The sequence below is a fragment of the Hippocampus guttulatus genome, chromosome 3 (genome assembly GCF_054856545.1).
Source record: "Hippocampus guttulatus isolate MCC_2025c chromosome 3, RoL_Hgut_1.0, whole genome shotgun sequence".
Classification (NCBI taxonomy): Eukaryota; Metazoa; Chordata; class Actinopteri; order Syngnathiformes; family Syngnathidae; genus Hippocampus; species Hippocampus guttulatus.
This window is the reverse complement of record NC_141263.1, coordinates 23,390,768-23,402,015: the sequence shown is the minus strand read 5'-3', so window position 1 is coordinate 23,402,015 and position 11,248 is coordinate 23,390,768. Positions and strand designations below refer to the sequence as shown.

Here is an 11,248-nt window from a genome sequence, read left to right as displayed (position 1 = left end):
CAAACTTTCTGGATGTAGCATGAAAGCTTCCCAGAAGGGTAGCTCATACTTTCATGTCCAACTCGTTTATCGCCTGGATTTTTCAATGTTTCCATTTCTGTGTTGACTTCGTTAGCTACCGAAGTGAGAGTGTCAATCAAAAGGGAGTCTTAATCGTGACCTGAAGGGGGGGTCTTAAAACCTTGTATGAAATTAGCCCAAAGGAGGGAAATGACATTCGGAATAAAGGAGTGAGAAGAAAAAAAATCTTTGGAATTGCGAAAATGTTGTGAAAAATTTGCTAAAATGTGGGGGGTGGTGAAAAATAGAAAATAATACTGGTTAAACATTAGTTTTTGATAAAGACAGAAAATGGTAAAGGAAAACAGAAAAGAATTGTGTGTCGATTGTCAAAGTAATTGTAACAACTAACAACAGTTTTTTTTAACTGTAAAAGATCAACTTTACGGACAAAATTCAAAGAATGTAGGTCATGTATTGAATGGCATTAAAATGACTGAAAAAATGTTTGCAGTGCAAAATGTCAAAAATGAAAAATCAGCACATATATGAATTTAAAAATGGTCCAAACATTTTTACAAGAATGAATGATGTTTGTAAAAAAAAATAGAAGTGGGAATTATTGTAAAAATGTCTTAAAAAATTGAAAATATATACGATATTACTGAATGTATCTTTAAATATTTGAAAATTGCCCCTGATATTACCCCCCCCCCCCCCACCCCCAAAATGTAATGCATGAGTTGAAAGGAAGTTGGGAGAGCAAAAAATGAACAATAGATGAGTGAAAATGTTTTGTTTTTTTTTAAAGGCAAAATTGGTCCAAAATATTTGTGGAGTTGAAGCGAGCTTGAACCCTCGTGACGTCTCCATGTTGCGTCCGCCGTCGGGCCAGTCCACCGGGAGTCAGCCGCACCCGCGCACCGTCGCCGTGCATTGAGGGGAGGGCACTGGGCAGGCAGGGCGGCAGACGCGCGCCATTGGTAGAGTTGAGCGCCAAACTTGTTGACTCAGTAGCAAGCGCGCGGCTCGTCAGCGTCCTCCTCCTCTTCTTCCTCTTCCTCCTCTTCCTCCCGATCTGATTGCACGCGCCGTTCAGCGGGGATTCATTTCTCCTCATTCTCCACCTCCCCCCGCCCCAACAACCATTGTTTTTTTTTTTTTGGGTTGTTCTTTCCGCGCATCTTTCTCAGGTGGATTCCAACCAAGCCGCCGCCCTCCATTTAGGAGCCCCAATTTCTCCACTTGAAAAAAAAAAAAAAACGGTACTGCCTGAGAGATGGCTTTCATGGTGAAGCACGTGGTTGGGGGCCAGCTGAAGAATTTGACGGGCGGGCTGACTGAGGAGAAACCCGAGGCGGAGAAGACGGAAGCGGCGGCGCAGGGGATGACCCAAGAGGACTTCGAGCAGTACCAGCAACAGTTAGAGGAGGAGAAGTAAGTCGACAGACAAAATGAGGGTTGACCGAAAGGGGGGAAATTAACGTGGACGCTCGCGTTCCCGTGCGTAAAAAGACGTCCGGGAGACGGGCGTCTTTTACGCACAGAAAAAAAAAAAACCACGAGTCAGGCGCAAACGCGTTTAAAAACATTCGGGCACGAATCGTCAGATTTCTTGCATCCTCGCGGTCCCAATTCTGACAGTGATTTGTGTACGCGGATAATCTGTGCGCATGCCCGAATCGCAGTCGAAAGTAGAACAAGTACATAGGAATGACGGGCAAGCGATACATATACAGTGTAGCCTACCCTACCGTACTCTGTTGGCATGCTGGGGGACACCGTGCACAAGGTCATCTGAGAAATGTCAAAAAGCAGCTCTCGACATCTTTTTAATTTTCTTAAATTTCGAGAATAAATGGGGAGCAAAAGTACAAAACTACCCACCAAGCCCAAAAAGGATGAAAACACGAATTTACAAAAAAAACAACAACTCTTGAATGGTACAAAGTGAGTGTATAAGTAATGAGCAAAAATTAAAAAGAGAGTGTGAGTTTTAAAAATTGAAGTTAAGTACAACTGTAAAAGTGAAAATGGTCAAAATATGGAACAAAACATTTGAAAAAAAGAATGGGAACCAAAGTGTGTAATACCATTTAAAATTGTAACGGGATATTTAAAAAAACAACAACAACAACTGTAAACTGTATGAAACTTCAAAATCATCAAAAATGAACAGATGTCAAAAAACAGAACAGAGAGGTAATAAGAAGTAACGTGTCAAAAATAGAAAAAGCAGGTGAAATGTTTCAAACCCGCAACACATTGATGAAAATTGGGGAGGAGGGGCATAGTATGCGTGTATGGAGGTATCATGTATACCTTTGTGGCATTCAGAGGTCACCGGGTACAAGGTCATCTGCGAAATGGAGTTGTGTGGTTATTGATTGGAGATGCCAAGTTGTAGATTTCCACGTTCAGTCTCGTGTGCCTCAGTGGCACACAACAGCAACACTCAGGCCAAAGAAGGTCACGTTTGAGTCATCTAAAAAAAAAAAAAAAAAAGAATGAATTAACATTTGCACGATGAGTGCAAAAAAATTGAGTGAAAAAGTAATGCGACGAAGAAATGATAAATACATTCGTTATTAAAAAGAAAGTAAATTGTTTTTAATCAAGCAAGAATTTGTTTTGTTTTTTAAAAATGAATGAAAATGTCCAAAAAAATATCGTAAAATTAGATTTGTGGAAGACTGCAATTGTTTTTTTTTAATGTTTACCAAAACATATACTCAAAGGTCCCATGCAATCTAAATTCATTTTTTCACTGCTGTAGGTTGGCCAAAATGAGTCTGTCACTCGATTTAAGTTTGACAGTCTTGTCGATTGTTTGCAGTAGCTGATCGAAGTCAAAAGGCAGAAACGTGAAGCGATCACTTCAGGCCTTATTAGGACGTAGAAGTACAAATGATTATTCAGAACTCCGCCCATCCACTCAGTTCACCTGAACGGCAACACGGATGCGTAACCTGCCAATCTCAGACAAATTGACGAATAAATGGCTTCGCATTTCAAAAGCAGAACTGCGCCATGTTGGGCTCATTTTGTGGAATATGGATTAAGCAAATACATTTGCGGGTTTGACGCAAGCGCGACTCAAGACGGCTGCCGCGCGCCATACAGTATGCAGATATTGTGTTTTACAACAATACTTAACCATATAATTTCAATTTCTAAGATATGTACTGTACATGCACCATGCCATATATTCAGGTGAATGTGAGGATACCCGCTAGCTATCATGCTGATAAGGGCTGCGCACCAGTCGGTGGAGAGGATTCAAAAATGTATTTGATGTTTGTGAACACGCATTTGTTTTTGAGAGCCATTGAAGACTAAATTGCCTTTGGATGTCTATGTGTGCTGTGCGACTGGCAGGCAATCAATTTAGGATGTATCCCGCCTCCTGCCCAAAGTCAGCCGGGATACGACTCCAGCATGGCCGAGACCCTTGTTAGGATGCGCGGCTCGGATAATGGATGGATGTTTACAAACGCATTACAGTACATTGGATTCGTTGAAATCCCTCAAGTAGAGGTGCAGCGATTATGCAATTAATCAACAGCTAATCAATTTGATCAATGATTAATCATTCAAATCTGTTTCATTAAAATAATTCCAAATCTTTGGAATCCCAGCCCCCAAAACAGTAACCTTCTCAGATTTCTGTAGTCCTCCATGACAGTCGTTTTTCAAAATAAAACATTTCCGAGCATCAGCTTTACTCTGGAAGTCAGTGACGAACATTTTTCTTCATATTTTTTAACATTCGGGCCGGGCACACTGCGCGATGTTTCCGACTCAGACTGCTGCAAAAAACGACAGTTGGCCACTCACCCACGCACATCAGGTAATTGAACATAAGGACTCCTTGCAATGTGAAATGTGTGAGCCCGTATTGTGTTCTGACGCTCCCCATGCAATATGTTGTACCGTATCTTTTTTTTTTTTAATCCGTAAAATGATGGAGTGTCCATCAAGGAAAATGCAGGTTATTAAAAAAAAAAAAAGACATGGGAGAAAATATATTTTTAAAGGTGATATATTGAAAGGTGAGGCTCACTCCCAATCATATGGGTACAACCAGCGCGGTACCTACGCCACTCTTGTATATTTTTTCCACAAGGGTCACTATTTCATCCAGAGGTGCACATCAAATGATACAGTAAATATGGTTAAGTATCATTGTAATACACAATATGTGTACTGTATGTATTTCTACCTTCTATCATTTGGCGCCACATGATGGGCAGCTGTGACTCGCTCCCTTATACCTTTTACACGAGCCCACGCTGTTGACAAGCATGACGGTCTCTCAGGCCGCTGTCACGTGACCTGTTACCAGAGTGACTTATGAGCCCAAGGCGCTAAACATGAGCGTGGAGAAGACATGTTTAGCGATTCCGTGAAGACAACAAGAGCTCGGCCACCGTCCCGCCGGTGTCACGTGAGGTCCTTGACAAGAAGGATGACTACCCGGGCTTTGGTGTTTTGCCCACTCGGGCCTATAATGTGACAGGACATCTCATCGGGGATAAAAAAAAAAAAAAAAAAAACGACCTTGCGCTGACACATTGGGTGCATCGCCTTCAGAGGATGTGATCCTCACAGGCTAGCAGTGCAAATTCCCCCGCCATGGGTGTGTGTGCCTGCGCGCGCGTGTGCGTGTGTGTGTGGTCTCTGTATTCTGTTTGGGAGGTCACACATGCCACATCTGGCCAACATTATGTCAGCTTTATTGACTTGCTGTGTCTCAGGCCTCTCAGCAAATTAAACAATTGTGATGGGGGACGAAGGAGAGCCAACTGGGGCGTGAACGCTTCGCTGAGGTTTGGATTCAGGAATATAGCGCCCTCTGCTGAAAGAAATCACTCATTGAAGTGGACTGTTGGCATTTGCAAACAATACAGTCATGCTCACTCACTTTAATAGTAGCTAGTTTCTGTAAAGACATTTGATTGTATTTGATCATTTACTCCGTATACTTGAGATCCATCTTAATTTCCATGTTCTAGCAGGCTACAGTGTAAGTCCCGACTGGCAAATTAAGCATACGAGATTCAGATCTTTGGGGATACATGCTTTTTGTTGGCCACATAATAACATCATATAATATCGGCAATGCAAAGAATATTTTGCGCTGTGTTGCAGACAAGAACGAGAGGCTAATTTTGCCCAGAAGAAAGCCGAGCGAGCCACCGTGAGGAGTCATTTTCGGGACAAGTACCGACTACCAAAGGTATGATAACTTGATCGTTGCTGTTCACATAAATACCGTTCTACAAATGATGCACATTGGGTTAGCAGACGACTATGTTACCCTTGATGATTATGAAAAAAAAAAGCCAAAATGTACAAATTTATGTACTTTATATGAAAATGCCGACACCACAATTGCCTTTGATATTTACCTAAACTTTCAAAAAAAAGTATATTCGTCATGTAAATTTGACAAAAAAAATCTATACGTTTGATTTGTGAAAAACGAAATTGTCTTTGAGGTTTATGAAAAGATCGTTCTGATTTGTTCAACAATCAATTGTAATCTATGTTAATAAATATACTGTACATGTAGATTGACTTTGAGCGTGACGTGAGGTTTACAAAAGTGTGCACCTTATGTTTGCGGATTTGATGTTGAAATTAGATTCGTTGAAGACTAAATTACTGTTGATATTTGTGATGCTGTGATGCGGACGTTGTATCGATCTGTCGTGGTGAAGAAGGAGCTGAGCCAAAGGGCGAAGCTCTCAATTTACCGGTCGGTCTACGTTCCAACCCTCATCTATGGTCACGAGCTATGGGTCGTGACCGAAAGAACGAGATCCCGGATACAAGCGGCCGAAATGAGTTTTCTCCGCAGGGTGTCCGGGCTCTCCCTTAGAGATAAGGTGAGAAGCTCGGTCATCCGGGAGGGGCTCAGAGTCGAGCCGCTTCTCCTCCACATCGAGAGGAGCCAGATGAGGTGGCTTGGGCATCTGATTCGGATGCCTCCTGAACGCCTCCCTGGTGAGGTGTTCCGGGCATGTCCCACCGGGAGGAGACCCCGGGGAAGACCCAGGACACGCTGGAGTGACTATGTCACCCAGCTGGCCTGGGAACGCCTCGGGATCCCCCGGGGAGAGCTGGAAGAAGTAGCTAGGGAGAGGGAAGTCTGGGCTTCCCTGCTAAAGCTGTTGCCCCCGCGACCCGGCCCCGGATAAGCGGTAGAAGATGGATGGATGGATGGATGGATGGATGGATGGATGGATGGATTTGTGAAAATATAACCTGTCAAGAATCCCTCTTGTGGCATCTTGGTTCTGCTCCATCATGTTGACGTGAGGGGAGGAGCTTCTGTTATACTGGCCAAAGTCCTTTCGAATAGAAAAGTGGTGCCTTTCCGCCATCTTGTGGCAACAATCGGCACAATTATTTGTGACAAGAGGTGTCTTCTTGTGCTCTAAATTGCCGTTGATGTTTATTATTTAAAGCAATTATAAAGCATTTATAAAATGTATTTTAGGTGGGTTGACGGAAGACTACATTTTCATTCATGTTCCCTAAAACAACAACAACAAAAAACAACAAAAAACACATGCATCTAACTTGTCTTGAGATTGTTTCCATCAATTTTCCTCAACTTCATAAAAAAAGACAAAGGAAGAGATTTTTGCTCACTAGTAAAGTGTGAATGTTGGGGGTTTTTTTTGTTGTTGTTTTTTGTTTTTTTACCAAATCAGAACGAGCTGGACGAGACCCAGATCCAGCAGGCGGGCGACGACGTGGTCCTCCCCACCGAGCTGGCCAAGATGATCGCCGAAGACAACCAGGAGGAAGCGCACAAGCAGTCGGTGCTAGGCCAACTGTCCAACCTGCAGAACGTCGACATGGACCAGCTCAAGGACAAGGCCCAGGCCACGCTGGAGGACCTCAAGAAGCAGACGGAGAACTGCAGCCTCATGTGATGTCAGGAAACAAAGATTGCTCACAGGTGGAGCTTCAAGGAAGGAGGAAGTAGCAGCCTAAGTGTTTGTTCGCGTCGCGCACCAATTTCAAATCCTGTTACGGTTTAAAACAACTGTTTTGCTCTCGATTGTTTTTATTATTATTTATTAGCATTCGTGTATTGGAACGTTGCATTGTCAGATTTTTTTTTTTAACACAATCTATGAGAAGTCAATTCCCTGTACCAATTTTTGGTACAGTTACACTGACGTACTAACCCAATTAATATGGTACTTAAAGGGCGGAGCCTGACACACAGCCAAACACTGATTGGTTGACAGAAAAGATTCACAGGAAATATCTATTTCTTTGATCTTTTGTAGATCGTTTACAAAAAAAATGGTTTGGGGTATCTTGGAGGTATGGGGCCAATGTTGCAATCAAAAACGGTGTCGTGTGAACAGTTCCTGAAGCTCTCTGCTCCCTTTTCCAGAAGCTCTTCCTCTGAGAAACCGATGGTCTGTGTCAGTCAAGTCCTTCCTTTTTCGCTGCTAAACTCAAAGAATTCCAACATAAGATGGGGATCCGCATCATCAGCAGCTAATTTGATTTCGCTGACAAAGCCATCCCGTTTGGAGGAGGAGTATACTGTATTAAATTTGGGCACTCGTGGTGGCTTTTTGTGGGGATAAGCATTTGAAAAGCACAAAAATGGCAACGTTAAGTAAGACTTTGTCCAATTTTAGTATCTACTACGACCTGGAAGCTACAGTTAACATGAAGCCTTTTTACCATTTTTTTGGTTTTGTTTTTGAATAATTTATTTTCACGTTAATAACCGATGACGTCTGAGAAAATAAGCCATGTGTCAATTTAGGGTCATTACTGTGTGCGATACCTGGGTGTAAAGACATAGCTCCCCTAATTTTTCCCAAATTGAGCCATCACCACCGAGTGGGAAAAGCCTTGTCTTTGTGCTGCACATGGAAGTGTAACGAAAAATACTGCTAAAAAAAAAAGTACACATGTAAATGCTTTTAGAGGCCAAAGCGCGACGTGAGAATATTGTGTCCTCATAACGGCAATATTTTATGTTGTGTGTACGCGCCGAGCTCATTGTGTGGTGCCGTTTTGTGCCAGTGGATTAGCTGTCGTCAAGTCGAGTGGTGTCCTCGTGAACCTCGTTAGCGCTAATGCTAACACCGTGGCCATCATGGTGTCGTTTTTGGAGGGGTCCGATTGTTGTATTGGTGTTTGTGGACTTTTTGTGTAGCCATGGCAATATATACGCTTCTCTGTACCACTTTACAACAGGGGTACCCTTATTCACGTGTCAATAATGCAACCATAAAGCCTTTTCAGTCATGAGCCGTTTATCAGTGTTGCTCAATATTTTTAGAGTTGATGCTATTAGCATACTGCAGTGCGAACTCACAACCTTAAGCCAAGCCTAAAACCTAACCTATAACTGACCCAACCCTAACCCTCATCTAACCAAGTAGTCCGCAGCCTTGTTCCCAAAAAATTGCTTACCGGTGACGGGACTTTGTGATTTCCGAGAAATGTTGTAAGAACCTGCAGAAACATACAGAAACAAGGTGATACATATTGATATTTATCTTTCTCTGACCTGATCTTAAAGTATTGTTGATGACCACTGTGAGGAATATTTAATTATAATCTATTTATTATATGTTAAAGTGATTTGAGCAAGTTTGTAACGTCATAATTGTGCATCAAAATTGGTAGTCCTTGGCATCAGTACTCAAGAAGTCACTCTCAGTTTCAAAAAGTTGACCCTCAGCCTACCATAACCCTTTACGACTCTGACCTCAACCTACACTAACCGCAACATAAGCAGCATCTGTTTATGAAGTCTGATATGAAGTATAACGGGTTCAGAAACTAATGAATAATTGTCCATGCTACCCTTACTGTAAAAGTGGTACTCACCTCACAAACTTGCGTTGCTTTACCAAATTTGTTTTCTGTGCTTTTAGCCGCTTTTTTATTTTTTATTTTTTGCAAATAAACTGGTGTGTATGTATGTGTTTGTTAAACGCAAATGTGTTATCCAGTTGCATTGAGGGACAGCGATTTATGGACAATAATATTGTGACTGTTGGAAATGTTCCTTTCCACCAAATTCAACAGAGCACACCATTATGGCTCTGGCGTTGTGCAGTGGGATGTCCAAATTGGTTAAACCATCAATCAGAGGGTGTGTCTCAATATTTTTGTCCGTCAAATGAATGAATGGATGGACGCTGAGGAAATCCTCGTTGCTCTGGTTCTTGTCACGTGATGGTGATAGACCAGTAGATGTTCATCATGAAACACAAGATAAAGTAGCAATACGTTTTTTTTGTTTTTTTTAAATATTGCTACTCGGACATATCTACTGTAATAATAATAACAGTAATCATAATAATAAGAATAATAAAGGGGGAAGCGAAGCCATAAGAAACGAGACTTGCTTGCTTTGTATAAGTGTGTTTTGTCTTTCTCATCAAATATTTCTGTCATTCTGTCTCTGACGGGACTTTCAATCACAATAAACATATTTTTGGATAACGTTCTTCATTTGTGTGTCATTTTGCGGTTTTCCGAGTAATCTCACGTGTCACAGCCTAATTCAAAAAGGGTCAAATCATTTTGAAATTTAAGACAATTAGAAACCAGAACTGCATTCTCACTAATGAACAGCAGGGGGAGACAACTTTACCAAAAAAAATCCCTAGATGTATTGCAACTTCACGTTTGATTTCGATGCTAAAATTATAATCCCCAATGCACCTCGTTGTTCAAATCGGTGTTTCTCAAATTTTGTTAACCCAGGGCGTGTATTTTACATTACAAAAATTTCATGGCACACAACCAAACAAGCTACAAGCTATTCCGTGTAAAATCCAGGCCTGTTCAATTGAAAACACAAATGATATACTCACAGGAGGCCATGACCTAATCTTTCGTGTGAATGGCAGTAGATGGATACATAGTTTTATTGTAGCTCTCAAAACAGCATTTAAAGGGCCGGGGGTGGCGTTTTCAAACTCTGATCAAGAGTTGAACGTAGCCTTACTGCAATCCCCAATTATATTTGGTGTTAACTAAAATACAAAAGGCAGGTTCGTCGAAGAATAATTTGACCTCAACATTTATGAAAACTCGAAATTGCTCTCAGTTAAAAAAAAAACAACAAACACTTAAACTAGGTTCAGTGAAGACGAAATAATTTTAGAGGTTTAGAAAAACCTTGTTGATGGTTGTTTTACAAAAATACGCATTTTGTTGCTTTTCTGTGCTCCCCTACCACAAAAAAAAAAGACAGAGGCCAAAGTCGAGTCACGTTGTTATGTTAGCGCATACTATTCTGTATCCAAAACTGTTGATCTGTCGGTTTGCACTCTTCAACCTGGCATACATTTTGTGCAAACTGCCAGGCCCTCCCAGTGGCAGACAGACGTGAAAATGTAGCCCCCTCACCCCCCCCCCCCCCAAATAATCAAGTTAATCAGCATGTGAATGGCAGTAAAGCCTGAGCTATTGCTAGTTTTCAAGTGCAGCGTGAAAGGGGAGAGCTGTAAATTATATTGCTGCGGAAGGCCCTCTCCATTGATGGACGTGTTGCATGAACAGACCACCTTGTGGGGAGAACTGGGCCGACGCATGGCCAATCTGACACAATGGCTGTGAAACGGGCCAGAAAATACCATTCTACAAGGCTGAGGAATGTGTGACAGCAATGGGGGAGTGAGAGAGAGAGGAGGGTGGGGGTGATAATTAGAGATTCTCAAAGTGAAGACCCTGAACGATGAGGCCATCACGAAGGCTTCGTCAGACGTTTTTTTTTCTCTCCTTGGTATGTAGTCAAACTAAGCAATATGTATGATACTGACTTCTGAATGAACAAACAGATGTTTATGTTCGGTGGTGGAAAGTTGAAATAGCTTATCGCTTCCCTCAAGCAAACTTTTCAGCGAGCTGTACTTGAGTATGTATGTTTGAGCAGACGTTACATTTTGTGTGTATCATGTGAAAGGACGGACATGAATGTGCAGGCTCGAAGTGGCCTATATGGAGCCCCTGTGAAAATTACGGGCGGGCTTAGCAGGGGGCGCTATTGAGTCGTAAGCAGCAAGGTATTTTCGTGCCTCCACCGTGCACTTTCAGTCGCTATTCTGGCTGATAAGAAAAACTAAATATGTCACACACATTCTTTCAGTTTATGAGACCGTCTGTTGAAAATCAGCAAGTGTGATACAACATGTATGAAGATAGAAATAACAGCAATGTTTCGTGCGAGGGCGCCACCTACCGC

At 42.0% G+C, this 11,248-nt stretch overlaps 1 protein-coding gene across 1 annotated transcript; it reads left to right on the top strand.

The window, feature by feature from the left end:
• Nucleotides 1-920: 920 nt before the first annotated feature.
• cplx3b (complexin 3b) lies at nt 921-9,505 on the top strand. Its single transcript, XM_086107517.1, has 3 exons — nt 921-1,437; nt 5,152-5,239; nt 6,723-9,505. Exons 1-3 carry the CDS (start codon nt 1,280-1,282, stop codon nt 6,945-6,947), a joined length of 471 nt encoding a protein of 156 aa, XP_085963643.1. The 5' UTR covers nt 921-1,279; the 3' UTR covers nt 6,948-9,505.
• The last annotated feature ends 1,743 nt before the right edge of the window (nt 9,506-11,248 follow it).

Excerpts from the sequence above, each read along its gene's own strand:
- cplx3b (XM_086107517.1), top strand. The coding sequence starts at position 1,280 with ATGGCTTTCATGGTGAAGCACGTGGTTGGGGGCCAGCTGAAGAATTTG. Across the intron at positions 1,438-5,151 it reads CAACAGTTAGAGGAGGAGAA|ACAAGAACGAGAGGCTAATT; the intron begins GTAAGTCGACAG and ends GCTGTGTTGCAG. Across the intron at positions 5,240-6,722 it reads ACAAGTACCGACTACCAAAG|AACGAGCTGGACGAGACCCA; the intron begins GTATGATAACTT and ends TTACCAAATCAG.